This window comes from Homarus americanus, unplaced genomic scaffold, assembly GCF_018991925.1.
Source record: "Homarus americanus isolate GMGI-L3 unplaced genomic scaffold, GMGI_Hamer_2.0 scaffold11407, whole genome shotgun sequence".
In the NCBI taxonomy this organism is placed as follows: Eukaryota; Metazoa; Arthropoda; class Malacostraca; order Decapoda; family Nephropidae; genus Homarus; species Homarus americanus.
Window position 1 is genome coordinate 568,020 of NW_024721983.1, and position 16,672 is coordinate 584,691.

The 16,672-nt window shown below is 39.9% G+C and overlaps 2 protein-coding genes across 10 annotated transcripts in view; one reads left to right on the plus strand and one right to left on the minus strand.

Annotated features, from left to right (window-relative positions):
• LOC121861926 (adenosine deaminase 2-like) lies at positions 1–10,211 on the minus strand. Of its 4 annotated transcripts, none has more exons than XM_042359884.1 (12): positions 10,069–10,195; positions 7,039–7,233; positions 6,725–6,874; positions 6,121–6,303; positions 5,534–5,651; positions 4,317–4,447; positions 3,928–4,097; positions 3,679–3,812; positions 1,912–2,102; positions 1,404–1,561; positions 1,065–1,267; positions 1–724 (listed from the first exon to the last, which is right to left on the minus strand). In XM_042359884.1, the coding sequence occupies exons 3-12, from the start codon at positions 6,864–6,866 to the stop codon at positions 550–552; spliced, it is 1,605 nt and encodes a 534-aa protein (XP_042215818.1). In that variant the 5' UTR covers positions 6,867–6,874; positions 7,039–7,233; positions 10,069–10,195; the 3' UTR covers positions 1–549. The 4 variants fall into 4 exon arrangements, with proteins under 4 accessions (XP_042215818.1, XP_042215817.1, XP_042215816.1 ...); XM_042359883.1 differs by having other exon boundaries at positions 7,039–7,194; positions 10,069–10,186; XM_042359882.1 differs by lacking the exon at positions 7,039–7,233 and having other exon boundaries at positions 10,069–10,211.
• Positions 9,811–16,672, plus strand: part of LOC121861927 (tryptophan--tRNA ligase, cytoplasmic-like) — a 27,738-nt gene continuing 20,876 nt past the window's right edge. The window contains exon 1 of one of the 6 annotated variants that reach the window (XM_042359888.1): positions 9,811–9,836. The gene's annotated coding sequence lies outside the window, so the exon portion shown is untranslated. Of the gene's footprint in view, positions 9,837–10,320; positions 10,455–15,584; positions 15,800–16,672 lie in introns of those variants that run through there. The other 5 variants (XM_042359892.1, XM_042359887.1, XM_042359886.1 and 2 more) reach the window with 5 other exon arrangements.

The following is a 16,672-nucleotide window of genomic DNA, read 5'->3' on the forward strand; positions in this document are numbered from 1 at the left end:
TTTTCCATGGTGTAGATTTGGTTTAATTCAAAGAATTCCTAAATAACAGATAAAATTTCCTTGTCACTATATAAGTTTGTTTTGATACACTGTACGTGTATCAATAGCGTACTCTCACATCATGACAGGAAACACAGGACTATAATTGCACTCATCACTACAGGTCTTGAAAAAACATTACATATCAGCTGGTTTAATCTTCACACAAAGAATAAATTGAGGTATAAACCATTATATTACCTTGGTGATAAATTTTAAATTATTAGTAATTAAATTTGAGCCTTTCCTGGTGTTGGTGTAATCATCCCGAGAATGACTGTACTGCATACACGATTAAACATTAGATTACAGTCACATGTGTTGCTTTTGTTTATACATTAAACTTATGAGAAGAAAAAAAAGCACCGCTGAATTGAGTCGAAAAACATTTGTCTGATACAATTTTCCAGTGCACATTGTATCCCTAACTAAAAAATAAAACTTATGCATTTTCGTTGCCTATTCTCAATGAAACCTTTTATCGAGGTATTGTCTACATTGATTGGTCAATTAGAATAGTTTATGGGTAGAACTTGGCCCCAAAGTACTGGTAGAACTAGTTACGGGGTAAAATTTCTTGCTCGTGCAACTGTTCAGTCTGTTGGTGGTAGCAATGAACTCGTCCCACTTCTCGACCCACTTCAGCATCAGGGCGGATTTTGCCTCTTCGTCCAAGGTGCTGTACCTGAGCACGACAACAACATTAATCCCCAGTCTAGTTCATGAAAAAGTGTGTTAACTATCGTCCCACTATTCTTTATCGATACGAAATAACATCATCTCTGTACAGTATTTATAGAAACTCTAAGTAATTTATTATTTTAATGTTAAATTCATGGATTATATTATCTTGAGCCTCCCTGTTTAGTAAGTAAACCAATCAGCCGCATTCATATTGCTGTTCCGATCACAAGTGCAAAATCATGAATTTCCTTGAATAAAAAATGGGATGATAAATCATTTTACTTCATCTTGACTTGTGTCAATTTCTGATAAGACAAAAAAAAATGGGTTATAAAGCTTACATGATGGAGTTGATAGCCAGTTGCTTGAGGAACCTGAGATCGGCCTTGGCTCCTCCCAAAGCCATAAATGCCTCATAAAAGTCGTGAGATATGCCAACGGCACCCCAGAAGCCAGGATCGTCAGAGGAAACCACCACAGGGAAGCCCTCAGCCACCAGCCCTGCAGCTGGGTGGTTCCTCAAGTCCGCCACAAGCTTTAGTACCTGGTGGAGGACACCACCGTCACCGTTCATATATCATAGTTCTGCAATGCTTAGAGCACCTGAGGAGGGACATTATTACCTTAAAATATCAAACAGTCCTACAACAGCTACAGCACTTGAAGGACACCGAGCTCACCTGGTTGGAAATAGGACAGATTTCAAGAGGGACGTCCTTCTCTATGGCGAGCTGCTTGGCCTCGGGGTGTTTAGTGATGGCATACCCATGGCCGATCCTCGTGGCGTTGAGCAGCAGAGCATCGACAAGGTTTTCGTCCGTACTTGTTCCCATCCAAGCTGACCAACACAACCAGTTACTCCAAATATTTTTTCATTGGAAGTCTTACATTTAGTAATCTAACAAGCAGGCACTGGTTGTTCAATTCACCTTAGTGACTAAAAACTAGTTATGTGTTCCCTTATAACCCCCCCCCCCAAAAAAAAATCTTACTGCCCTTAGTCTTTCGTTATCTTCAAGAAAAAATGTGGCTCTCTGTAACCCTTTTTCTCAAGTGCTCACAGTTTGCTTATTAATCCAAACTCAAGTTGTAAACTAGGGAAAACCTCCATTATTAAGACTTGTTCTTAGAAAACATCTTCCCTATATAGGTTTGGATTGTTCACACACCAACTAGTGCAGTACATACCTGTCTCTCCTGAGTGGTAGAACACAGGCACCTGAGCATCATGTAGTGGGAGAAGATAGGCCAGGAAGTCTATGAGAGGATTACCTAAGTCCTCCTGACCCACCAGGTCGAACCCCGCCACAAAGTCCGGGAACTGAGCTCTCAGTTCCCTTACCAATGCGACGTAGCCTTCCATGGTAGCATTGTCCACACTGCGAGGAGAGGAAAGGATATTCATATTTTTTTCTTTTAAGTTACAATCTGCTGAAACGCAGTGATATGTACAACATTTTCGGTTACAATTTTGGTCACTTTACCTCTATAGTGATTAACCAGGACAAAGCAAAAGTGACAGAAATTATGAACAACAATACTTTTAAGATTGACACTTGAAAATACCAAAGCAACAGACTTGAGTACTGAGTGGATGTAGTGGAATAGAATTAATAATTTATTTAAATGAGCATAGAAAAGGCCAGTCAGCCTCACGTCTGCCTTTCCCTGCACGCAGAATGGGTGAGGAACACCTGATCAAAAAAGTATCTGCACATTTTGCATGAAACAATGACACCATATATCACGACATTTTCTGTTTTATCCATAGTGAGTATTTTTATTTTATGCACATTCAGAAGAAAATAGATTAATCTTGCAAACAGTGTGTAGTGTGATTCATGTTGGTGGTTACATTGTGGCATAGGTGCATTGATCATTTAGGAAATCATCAGACCCAATGTACAGATATTTTTTTATCGTGTGTACAGTCAAAGACAAAAGTCATGTCGTGGTTTTGTCCGAAGATTAAATATAACTCGTGAAACATTATGAGAGCCCCTACCACAAGGCAGTGCTCACCAAAAGTTTAAGCCCTTCGGCATATGTTTTCATCATATTTCATGACACGACTTTTGTCTTTCATTGTACACCCATCAAAAACGGTATCGCAACCCTCGGGTCCGATGGAAATCAAAATGAGCAAATACGTACAAATACAGATGTATCTGTTGGGTTGGTGTCTCGGACTATGCTATAGGCCTAATATACTTTATCGTGCAAAGTTCTGTGATTAAGACTACTGAAATAATACTAAGCCTAATATTTGCACTGAAAAACATGGTCAAGTGCTCTACAGTAACATAATGATGAAGGGTTAGGGTGCTATTCGTGGCATGCAGTAGGAAAGGATGGCTTGAGAAATGAATAGAACAGTCGTCATTTCCCAAATGATATGTATTTGTGGGAGAAATTCAAAAGGTACCAATAGGGCTGACAGCGATAATCAGAGATTATATCGTATTTCTCCTTTGCTCTTTAGTCACATCAATTTAATTAAAAAACTTATTCTCACGAATCTCTCTCCGTCGGTTAGAGAATCTTGAAGTATGAATGATGGTCTCGGTTCATGTGATTCAATATGGCGGGAAGTCTTAAAAAATGTGGTTTCATGGTAGTGCAGGGTGTTATCCCACCCCTGATTTCCTATTAAGGGTTAAATTAAAGAAGTACTGTATGGGAACAGGCATACCAACATATCACCAACCACACCCAGGATATATGTAAAAATACTTCATTCTGTGTTCCAGAAGGCAAAGTACAGCAAGAGTCATGATACATCTTTTGTTGGGTGTACTTCTATACAGTATTAAATAATCATAAATGCATCAGTTCATTCTCTCAAGGATCACACAATACCTGTACCTAAATACAGTACCGTGTGAATGTGTTTGTCTCACGTATAATGAACCACTCATCACAAATAAGATATGTTTTGACAACCTAACAACTTACAGTCGAGGTGGAGCGTAGATATAGCGGGTACCGAAGAACTGGTCAGGATGATTATCGAGGAAGCGCTTGGCGGTGTCCCGATAAACCGCCGCCGACTCAATTTCGGTGAGCATCGTCCCGTTGAGCTCGTACAGCTGGCAACACAGTGACCCTTATGTAAACAAACGATCCAAGTAGAAAAGAAATTACTCTTATCTGCATTATAGTATTACTTGAGACGTAAGTAAGAATATGCTGTTGGATACTGACCAGGGGCAGTGTACCCCTGAACTCTATGTAGAGGACATTATCATGGGCAAACTCCTGGTGGGCCCGGTAGAGGTAGCTCTCCCACGCTGGTCGGTACATCAACATGCCTGTTATGGCTATAAACACACCCTGGAAGGCTGACCATACGCTGTTCAGGTCCGGATATTTCTCTAGGGAGTGAATACATATGAATTAGCAAAGGTCACTTTTTAGGTAAATTATTGGAAAGCTCTGGGCTGAGCTAGATATTTCTGAGCTGGACAAGGGGCAAATAGATATGCAAAATGGCATAGGAACAACTGAATATATGAGTTGGAGATATTTCTACTGAATTTATGATAGGACATAGGCCCTTTGAAGTGTATAGATACTCCCGTCCACATGTTTACCATCTGGGTTATCAGTCAGTATTGAGAGTCTACTGAGAAGCTCCTGGTCAAATTCGTCTGCTGAGGGGTACGACTCTCTCACTTCACTCATAAGCTGCCAGTCACAAGTTGTATCCGGAGTCTCGAAGAACCTGTACGAGGAAGTTACAATATAGTAAGCAGTTTATTAATTATAGATAGGTGAAAGCAAATATATTGTGAGCGTTAAGTGAGATGAATGAAATATGATGGGTGACGGGGAAAGCTTAGGACCATTCGAAATGAAACTAAAAAGATATATATACAAGATCACAACCTGAAGAGTTGTATGAAGACTTTGGTGGAAATAGAAATGACCTTTTTTAAGTGGATAGGCCATAAAAGCACATCAAAGCTGAAAGCTAATGTTGAAGAACAAGATTAAAGAAAATGCAGTACCAGCCATGCTGCCTCCTTGTGTACCGAAGGCTTAATATACAGTGAGCTGTATCTACACTGTCCCTATGGGACCCATTCACGACAGATAGCTGACGATTCCTTGAATGGAGTAATGCAGGTATGTGAAGGTTCCAAGTGTTCCCTGAAGAAAGCAGTGATGGGTAGGGAAACACCGGGTAACACTGAAGTCCATTTATTAAGGGATAGGAGAAATACAAGTGGTGACTTGCGTGTCCCATGCACGGCCCACAGAGTCAGACTGAGACTGCCTTGCCATATGGCAGCCTCGGGGCAATGTTGCCACCTAACACGTGCAGTGTTGCCACATGATTACATAAATAAATGCTACTCGGCACAGTAGCTTAGATACATACCCTACAGTATGCGTATTAGAATATTTCTTCATGGTAGTAACATGAAGAAGTATTCTAATACGGATACCTGAGGTCACAGTTTCAAACTGTTCAAGTTAACCACACCAGACTGCTATGATAATTTTACATGTGTTTTATACTGATAGAAAAATTCACTCGAGCTTGTGTTATTCTTTAATTAGGTTGACGTTAAATAAATACCTGGACAAAAGTTATGTAAACATAGACTAAGACTGATATCTGAATATATGTTATAAAGACTGCTTTAATAAAGATCTTCGTTTATAATTTTACAAACAGATGTCCGATACCTTTGACCAGCGCGGCCACAAATGATGCCCTTAACTAGTAGTATTAACCGCACCAACCAGCAACTGTCTTAAATTTATTCAGTTTAAAAAAACTCTGAGGCACTCGTATACTCACATCGTCAGAAGTTGGTCATCTTTAGTGTAGCACATGTAGAGGTTCGGCCAATAGGAGATCTCCTCCACCACCCAACTGGAAGACGCCATGGCGGTATCGTGCAAGTGTAGCGCCGCGCCTGCAAAGTCAACATAGTTACACCGTGCACTTCTGTATGTCATTATTTTCCCTTACATGTCTTGTGTCACTGTTACAGGTCGTGTCACAGTGGTAACCTCTCCCCTCACATGTTTCATCTCTACAGGGGAGTCCCTCAATAAAATTTTTATACCAGTAGAGACGAAATATGTCAAATTTCAGGGTATACGTTGACGCTGTGCCCTGACTATATTTCCCTACTGTAGTTTGAGACATGAATCCTTGGAACAAAATTTCATCCAGTGTTATTATCCCAGGAAGTGTTGAAGCTACAGCACAACTTTTCATGTTCACTTGAAGGCAGTGGAACTGAGCGTTAAATAATATTAACGTAGATCATAATTATGAACTGCTGCTTTTGACTGGCAAAGCTTACTTGTTAGGCTAAGGTAGAGTTAGATTAAGTTAAATAAGGGTGGTTTAACTTTTGTCGGACTAACTTAGGTTACCTTTAGGCATTTGCTGAATCATCTTGAAAACATCTGAAGCCTCGATCTCGTGCCTGACGGACATGAAGTTCTTGGAAGGAGGGAAATCGTGGGTCTCAAAGCTCTTGTCCATTTCCCTCATCTTGTTCAACATCAGTTCCTTGTTGACTGCTTGCTCGTCCGCCGATAACACCTGCTCCTGACCTGTAAAGTGGCCCACTTGTTATCACTGTTCCTCCACCGCCATCACTTGTTACTGCCCTACATCATTAACGTTTACAACACCTCAAATTAATGTCTTAGTAAGAACGATTGTGAAATTGAACTTGATATAATCAATAAAATAATTTCACAGAGTAACTAATACAAGCATAGCCCATTTAATTAAAACCTCACCTTGAAAAGTTCAGGAAATTAAATTTCGGGAAACTACTTTTCCGATCATTTACTTGAGAAACATTCAATATCAATTAATTTAATCGTTATCAGTAGAGGCTTGGCATTTCAACTGGCAATATATTTATGTTACCAATCTTACAATATAGTGTTTGGAAAAATTTTCCTTTAGTGAGATATTGACTAGGGTTTGAGTTCCTGGGTGGGTTAGAGTACTGTGACGACTGACCCATGATAGTAGTCTGCTCCTGGGCCAGCAGCATCGCCCTCTCCTCCAAGTATTCCTTCAAATCAATGGCATGAGAGGAGGCACACGCCAAGACCAACAGACCCACCAACGTCCACCACCATCCACGTTGCCTCACCGCCATCACGAACCCTGGACGGGATAAAAGGACCACAGTGTTAAAGTCGAACTGAACCAAGTTAACGCACCTCGAGTCGAAAATTCGTCCTTCCCCAAGCATGACGTCATCTGGTCCGTAGATGTCCACTAAGCTAAGAAAAATTCAGGGTCAATATCAGTCCATGTGAGATACTAACCTGGCGTCGATCCAAGATGGCGTCCTCGTTGTCACAGCAACTGTCACTAGGGCGTGTGAGTTGCTAGGAGCTGAAGTTTGATGACCTAGGAATGTCGGAGCTGGACACCGGGTGAAGTCTCAGGTCACTGGGTTCACTGAAGGTTCGCTGGGATCACTGATGAGAGATCCACGTCGAATGAAAACCACTGTGAGACTGACGAGCACAAGACAAGCTTCTCTGTATATAAGACTGCCTGTTACACAAGGAACACTTGCAACACACTACATTCACCAAGAGCCAAGGCAAACAACTTATGTCTACCAAGAGAAAAACTCAACTATGTTTAGAACACAGGAATGTTGCTGGGTAGTTTTGGTTTTGTTGCAAAGCGAGAGACTGCACGTTCTGTCAAGGTGTGAAGTAGCAACGTTCGCTCTCCCTGAATCGTCTCAAATTTCGCATACACGCTTCACAACGAGAAACATTCGACGAACACTTGACATCCCTGAAACAACTGGGTCGCGCCACACTACGTCACTATGACGCTATTGTAATGACCACGGTCTTACACGTCAGTTAGCGCCAAAATCAAATGATTCATATTACGCTCAATAGCCCACAAAACATGTAACTCGGCTTTCGTTTGAGTCCTCCATCTGAGGAGTCCGTTTTCTCATCACTTCAAGACACCTCAGTCCTCCGTTATCCCATTTTCTCTGACTTACTGAAACCAACCTCTCTATAAAATGAATGTGAGTGTGAGAGAGAACACCTTTGTTTTGAGTCAACTTAGATATGTCTGTTTACAGTTGGAACATTCAAGATCCATTGTGAGTGGGGTAGAATGCTTCAACTGTCCTTATCGTTAGAAGAACGTGTCCGTGTATATTCCACCTTTTCCTGGCAAGCTCAACCTCTGATTAGATTATATGAATAGACATAGGAAATTACCCTGATCAAGAACACCGGAGTTCATAACTAAGTCTACAGTGATCCAAAATGATAGAGAAGTTATGTTGTTGGTAAGATCGACCCTTCTGGTATGAATAGGGAGGCCCAAGCTGCCCAGCAGGTGCACATATATACCTCTACACGAGGGAGAATCACGCATTCGTGACTTCCTCAACGTCTCTCCAGTGTGTTGAGCTGAATACTCATCGGCTAACGTGGGGCGGTAACCGGGTTGGACGATGCCGTTGATTCGACAGGACTGAACTGGGAAGTCCGTTTCCCGCAAATCAGGCGCCTACTCCCTGAGCGTGTGTCGGGCTACAACCGACCCCTAACAGCGATCTTCATTTGTTGTAGAGACCAGTGTTACCCTGGGGCACTCCTCACAGTCACATAGGCCTAAGTATTATGGTACCTTGTTTGGGGGATAACTAGCAGAAATATAGTATCCCAGGTTAAGTATTGAACCACTGAATGAGAGTTAAAAGTGCCATGTTGTTCCTTGTGAATTAACAGGAGGTATTGTATGTTGAGATAATTGTGGAGTTGTCCAGTGTGCTATGTATTCATTGGTAGTGACCATGAAATGATAATCTGAGAGTATAATGATATAACCAAGAAGTGAAGAGTTAATTTGCTACTTGGTAAGGTAAGACCTGAGGGTCCAGTGATATCTGGTGTATACCCAGTACTGAATATCATTTGGCAGAGTGACAATGCCACAATTGTCGATTGAAGTAATAAGTATTTGGAGGTATTTAATGAGGTAATAAGTTCTTGAAGTGTTTGATGACTTAAGAAACAAATTGCAGTTCTGTTTTGTCTGAGTGAATCTAAGATGCATCTTATCCAATCACTGTGTTAATAAATATTGAATTAGTAATCTACGTCTACGAGTATCACCACTCTATCCTTTCCCACATTGGTTCTCAGAAAATAACTAACTCACGTGCCTAGAAGCTCGCTACCTAACAGTTAACTAAGAGATGTTATATTCTAGAAAATCCTGGGTGGTGGCAGGCTACCGTTGTCAGTATAATAAGTGTGGTAATAACAAAGACATGGTTTCCCAGGTTAATCCATGGTTTAGAATATAACTAGAACAAAATATATGGATGAGATCATAATATATGACAGGAAATGAAAAGAAAGAACATTGACTTGGAAAATATAAGCAGAGAAGCATACAAGCTACTTATATAAGAATATAGAAGAATAAGGATATATATGTAAAGAATTGAAGAAGGATAAGTATATAAAACCGGATACTCATTGAAAAGAATAGCTGGATGGTAAATTATTGAAAAGAGGAAACACGGCTCGTTACACTGTTAGTCCACATTAGGCTAATCAGCAATTTATTTCATTTACTTATACCCATTTTTAAGCTTTCGAAACTTAATGGTATACTTCAGTGTGAGTGTGTTAAGCGTGAAACCTGACTTGACTTGATTTGACGTCTGTAGATAAGGAAGAGGGCTATTGCTTGTGACCCACTTAAATACTTCTATCATATCTCCCCGCACTCTTCGTCTTTCTAGGGAATGCAAGTTAAGTTTCTTTAACCTATCCTGATATGGAAGGTTTCTAAGTCCCGGAATCATTTCGTCATTCTTCGCTGCACCGACTTCAGTGAATTGATATCCATTCTATAATACCCGGCTATGCAAGTTCTTGTGCTAAATCTCTGGGGGTTCTTGGCTACGCAAGTTCTTCCATGTATAATATATTATCACTACCTTTATGGCTTTTAGTTTATTAAGCTTACCACACAGATAACACTGGGATCACTGTCTGAAAAGAGCTACGTGGCACCTCTCATTCTTGTCTTGATATCACCCTCACAACACTTGGACTTTACCACAGTAAGAAACCTATTTTATGTTGTTGTTTTTCGTGTTTATTCGTACAATATTACCGACAAACAATTTACAAATTAACATTTCATAATTCACTCTAACTTTTGCTGATTTCTGCGTTTGTTATTATAGTCGCGTGTTTACTAATTAAATAAAAGAATTAAAGTCGATATATGTGTCACGTGGAATAAAGCTGACAAAAGCAAATACAGAATGTTGTGAATTTATCTAGATATACCTGGAATCATAGACAGTCTTAACTGCTAAAGTGTTGATCTTGTGTTCTTGCCTTGGTGAATGTGGCGAGCTACAGCTCCCGCGCCTGATGCTCCAGTGAACTATCAAATACCACTGACCAGAGCTTGGCGACCTTCCTCTGAGTGAAAGAGGAGGGGGGGTTGGATGGAGGGCGAGTAGGGAGGGGTAAGAAGTAGGACGATTAAGGGACGGAGGGGGGTGCAAGATAAGTGTGTTGTTGGTTGGGAGGGTATGGAACAAGGCCAACTGGCAGTATGTTATGTACGATAACAAGCCTCCTTGGGAAGTGTATACGTGCGAGTGTGATGGTTACGTCCGTGTTGTTGGTTGTTACGTAAGGAGTTCACATTATGGCCTCACATACAGGTAAGTAAACCAGGACTTCAGACAATAAAGCTAGGATTCCATTCAGGCGTTAGCGCCAAAAATAGATCACATTGAAATGTACACGGTTGTTTCCATTGGCACGGTTGCGCTAGCGGTAGCGTTAGCGTTATGCGTTTGCAGTACATGTCAATCGCTCCCTATAGCGATTGTAAACGGAAACGGTTGGAAACGGATGCGGTTATCCCACACTGTGACGTCACTATCCCTTTGTTTGCTCTTCTCACCCAGCTAAATGCCTCGAGGAAAAAAGTTTCTGTCGAGGAGACTGAGAAGTTGATTTCACTCAGAATATATCCTAACCTATTTTGTAATGCATTTATATAATGCATTTAAAAACCTTTACATATCATTTTACGAGATCCACGCATTTTTGACACAACTATTCTAAATTGAAGGTTCATGGTCTCAATACAAGGTTCACTGGAATACTAATTTTTATGTCACTTAATATTTATCTGCAGTTCCTAGTATTTCTTATTTATGAGCATAACTCACCTTACACTACTACTACGGACTGCCCAGTATGGGTCAATAGGCCCGCTGCAGTTTCCTCCATTCTTATGTTCTTATGTACTACTTTACTGTCACTCGGAATCGAATATGACGATCATCCAACTATGATACAATGATATGAGTTATTAAGGATGTCACCTTCATTAGTTGAGTTTTGAGGTGCCTAAAGAGGCCGATACGGGTCCTCCAGAGTCATTCACATGAGTTGCACATGTGGAGGGCTACATCGAGTGCGGGAGGGGCGGTGGCAGCGTCTTTCCGGCGTTGGCGCTTGTCTGCCTCGGTTTGCAGTCGGGCTAACTCGAAAGTATTCAAACCTTCTCGTGTGGTGCTCCTCCAAACGTTACGATGTGGAGTACTCGACTCCCAGGTGAGGGGGTCGATTTGGCACATTTTCAGGTTTGTCTTAAGACTATCCTTTTACCTTTTCAGTAGCCCGCCGGCGTTACGTTTACTATTCGTTAAATTACTGTAAAGTAGCTGCTTTGGCAGTCTACTGTCGTCCGTGCGGGTAACATGCCCAGTCCAGCGTAGTTGTTCATGGATAATGGTAGCTTTGATGCTCCCACAGTGCCTGTATGTGACCCATCTCTCACTGCCATATAGCAGGGTGGGGATGACCACTGCTCGATATACTTATAACTTTGTAGATAATTTCAGCTCCCTACAGCTGAAGACACGGTTTCGGAGTCTGCCAAAGGCTTGAGATGCACATCTGATCCGATGTTGAATCTCTTCATCGATGTCCGTCCTGGTGGACAGGTGGGAGCCAAGATACCGAAAGTGGGTAACATTAGAGAGGGTAGTTCCGTTAAGCTGGATGGATGGTGGGGGTGTGTCTGAACCAGGGGCAGGTTGACAGAGAATCTGAGTCTTACGTACATTCACCTTAGGGCCAAAGTGTGCATAGTCATCAGCGTAGGTGTTCATTTGGGCAAATGACTTCTCTGTTCCTGCAGTGTTTCAACAAATCCTCGTCAACCAGGAAAAGAACATGTACGAACTGTTGCCTGCTCAGACGAAAATATTCTTTGAATTTTTCTTCATCCAAGCTTAGGTCTTTTACCACAGTAGTGTAGGTAGTAGGTAGTAGGCAGCTCTCAAACAGGGAGGTACTACCACCTGGGAATATATTGGAATCATAATGCACTGTCCAAACACAACAATTGTGACCACGTCCTAGGTTGCTGATATGACTTTCTGTCTCATTTACACACAATTGCAGGGTCTCAATTGTTTATCTTACTTTAACAACACAACATACAAACTGTATATTGTTTCTCACTATTGATCTTTTTTATTTTATTATTATTATTATTATTTCATTTTTATTATTGTTGTTATTATTATTATTATTATTATTATTATTATTATTATTATTGTTATTTTTATTATTGTTATTTTTATTATTGTTATTATTATTATTATTATTATTATTATTATTATTATTATTATTATTATTATTATTATTATTATTATATTTCTATTTAATATTTTTTTAATTTTGTATCAATGTATATTTTTATTCATTTATTTATTATTATTATTTTTTTTTTGCACCCCCTACATCCTTGTTTAAGGTGAAGCGCAGAAGCGTTTACAGCGCCCAACAGGGAAGCATGCTAAGTTCATGCTTGCCTTTATGTCTCATGAGTTAATGGCGTAGAAGCCTGAAGAGTCAAGGGCGTAGAAGCCTGAAGAGTCAATGGTTTAAAGTTATTGGAAGCTCCAACAACTCCCTGAATACGAATTCGCAACTTTCGACTTACAACAGGTACCTACATTACTGATAGGTGAACAGGGACTAACGGGGGCTAGGAAGTATGTCCAAACAACTTCCACCGGCCCGGGAATCGAACCTGTGTTATTATGTTTTCGCCCCCAAGCCCTGATGTGGGTCATTGACCTGTGCCCTGGTGGGCTAATCCCGTAAAAAAAGGGCTCCATATTTGGTCCGACTCAGCAGCAATCTTTGAACCCACCATTTATGTTTCCTTGTCCGTTTTTGTCTTTGCTTTAAGCTTGATCTTATACAAACCCAGGATGTTTAGTTGCAAATCATCCTGTTCATATAAATAACGTCGTAGCTTCGATACACTTGACGCCACCTTTCCTGTCCTGTTCCCACTAGAAAGACAGCTGCATGTATGTGGAAACAGGGGTGTCCGTTTTTCAAAAATTTTACGCAAGCACATCCTGCTAACGTATACCGCAAAGTACAAAGAACATAAGAACATAAGAAAATAAGGAGTCTGCAAAAGGCCGGTTGGCCTGTGCATGGCAGCTCCTGTCGAGAGTTACTACCACTCTCTATCATCCATGAATCTATCTAGCCTCCTTTTGAAACTTTCCAGCGTTCCAGCACTTACTACAAAGTTGCTAAGCTTGTTCCACTCGTCCACCACCCTAATTGTGAACCAGTTTCTTCCTATCTCCCTCCTAAACCTAAACTTATCCAACTTGAATCCGTTGCTCCGAGTCCTATCCTGCTCGGATATTATAAGAACTTTATCTATATCCCCTTTATTGATTCCTTTCACCCACTTAAATACTTCTATTATATCTCCCCGCTCTTCGTCTTTCTAGGGAATGCAAGTTTAGTTTCTTTAACCTATCCTGATATGGAAGGTTTCTAAGTCCCGGAATCATTTTTGTCATTCTTCGCTGCACCGACTCTAGTGAATTGATATCCATTCTATAATAAGGGCACCAGAACTGAACCGCATAATCGAGGTGCGGCCTGACTAGCGCAAGATATAGTTGCAATAAGACCTCTGCACTCTTGTTACTTACACTTCTAGATATAAAACCCAATACTCTGTTTGCCTTATTTCGAATATTAACGCACTGTTTTCTAGGCCGTAGTTCCGGGCTTACAAGTACCCCTAGGTCTCTTTCACAAGTCGACTTCTCTAGGTTGTTGTTGTTAAGGCTGTATACATTATAAGTATTTGTTCTTCCAGTATTAAGTACTCTGCACTTGCTGGTGTTGAATTTCATTTGCCATTTTTCAGACCACCCCTGCAGTTTATTTAGATCCTCCTGTAATGCATTTGCATCCTGCCCTGAATTAATTTGCCGCCCTATTTTGGTGTCATCCGCAAACTTGCTTATGTCACTGCTGATTCCTAGTATCTAGATCGTTTATGTAGATTATGAACAAGAGTGGACCTAGTACTGACCCCTGGGAACCCCACTGGTTACACGGCCCCACTCAGGTTTAACACCATCTACGCTGACCCTCTGCGTTCTATCGGTGAGCCATGATTTTATCCAATTTAAAACTTTCCCCTCGATACCATGAGCCTTAATTTTTCTCAGAAGCCTCTGATGCGGTACTCTGTCAAATGCTTTGCTAAAGTCTAAGTAAATAACATCGTAATTTTTCGTCATTATCTACTACCTCGAAGACTTTCCTAAAAAACGTTAGCAGATTTGTTAGACAAGATTTTCCCTTTGTAAACCCATGTTGAGAGTCGTAGATTAATTTGCTTTTCTCTAGATGCGATCGGATGCTATCTGCTATAATTCAAGAAATTTCCCCACTACTGACGTCAAACTGATCGGCCGGTAATTTGACGCTGATGCTCTGTCTCCCTTTTTGAATATGGGTACTACATTTGCCTGTTTCCACAAGTCTGGCACAACTCCAGTGTCTAATGATTTTGTAAATAAGTTTATGAGGGGTCCGCTAATCTGTTCCCTCCACTCTTTCAAGACTCGAGGGAAAATTTCATCCGGCCCTGGGGATTTTGTTTTCTTTAGTTTATTTATCCTCTTAAGAACATCCTCTTTTCTGATAGTGATATTCTTTAATTTCTCTTCTTCCTTTCCCTTAAATATCAGTTCCACCTCTGGAATTTCATCGCAAATTTCTTCTGTGAAAACTGATAAGAAGTAGCTGTTCAATGCTTTGCTTATTTCTCCACTGCCATTTATCAATTCTCCCTTCCCTGACTTTAAAGGCCCAACTTTGTCCTTGACCTTTGTCCTATATACCTGGAAAAATACCTTGGGATTCGCCTTGAATTCTCTTGCTATTTTGATTTCATAGTCTCTCTTTGCTTTCCTTTACATTTTTCTTAACATTCCTAGATAGTTCATTATACCTATTTCTGAGCTGCTCCTCCCCACCCTTCAATTTCTTATATATTGACCCGTGTTTTCTTCTTTCTTTGTGGTTATCAGCATATACCTAGATCACGCGCACCTACAGTGATTTACTTGCACACACACACACACACACACACACACACACACACACATATATATATATATATATATATATATATATATATATATATATATATATATATATATATATATATATATATATATATATACCCCTGATTTTTATCTAAAACTGGAATCATAATACAAATCATAAGTGAATTAAGAAACTACAGCATTTATTAAGTTGAGCTTGATATACAAATGCGTTATAACAACAGACGAGACAGCTAGTACCGTAGCGCCATCTCTTGACCTAAGTCTTAGGTTCGTTAACGTTAGAACATGTGGTAACTGGTAAAGCCAGTCAGCTTAGGTTCGTTAACGTTAGAACATGTGGTAACTGGTAAAGCCAGTCAGCTTGCTCCTCTTATTATGTTTGTAACGTGTCAAAACAAAACAGGAGACATGTGCTGATCAAGCTTTGAGAACTATCAGTTATTTCTCTCTTATATGAGCAAAATAGGGATTTAAAATTAGCACAGAAGATAACCTTGATCGGGTTTGTGTTTTAACTGTGGTGTTGGAGTGACAGGTTGGTCCGAGTGGCAGGTTCCCGGTGTCAGCTGGTAAGGCTCTAGGTTGGTTTCTCTAATTTTATAAATGTTGTATTTGTGATAGGTATGGATGAGTTAAGTATACTAATAAGAAAGATTCATATAATATTAGATAAGGTAAAATATATGCATTTTAGAAGAAAGATTAACATAATATTGGTTATTAGGTCAACGGATACACCCCATTTCGTCACCAACCCTCTGTTCGTCATCAAATAAATCCATGAATAGAAATTACACATGTATACATATGACTCGAGAATTATTGTTATTATTATACATGAATATTATTTATTTAATAAAGGAAACTATTAAAACTGGTAAATAAACAAAATACAGAACAAATGCAGGCCTATTGACAATGTTTTTATTTTTTCCCATTAGTCTTTAATAAATTGTTTTAGTGAGATGCTTGTATGAGTAATAACGTTTTTATTTTCGTATTTATTAAATTGTCTTTGTGAGATGCTTGTATGATGCAATGTATTGTTATGAGAAGCATAATTTTGTATTACAATTTTGAAATCTATGTGTTTTGATTATTTTCTATCTCAAGCAACAGTTATTTTGGCAAATGTAGTGAAATTTTCGTGTAAGTATATATTGATGTATTAATTATGTAAGAATTTTCTGGAATGTATTGCGGTAAATTTGCATTGTCACATCATTCTCTGTTAGAAAGTCAAAAATATATTTTTCTAGCGTAGTTGTGTGTGTTTAGACCAAATATGACCTTCATTTCTGGCGGAAATTGGCCGGGTTTTTTTTCGTTGGACGTTTTCCGAAAAAAATCATGGCAAAAAACATTAGAAAAACCTAACCTAACCTAACCGACTCTCACCATATGGTGGAATCACCTATTTCTTGCCTTATTGGCCTGGTTCTTGTTCGTCTTTG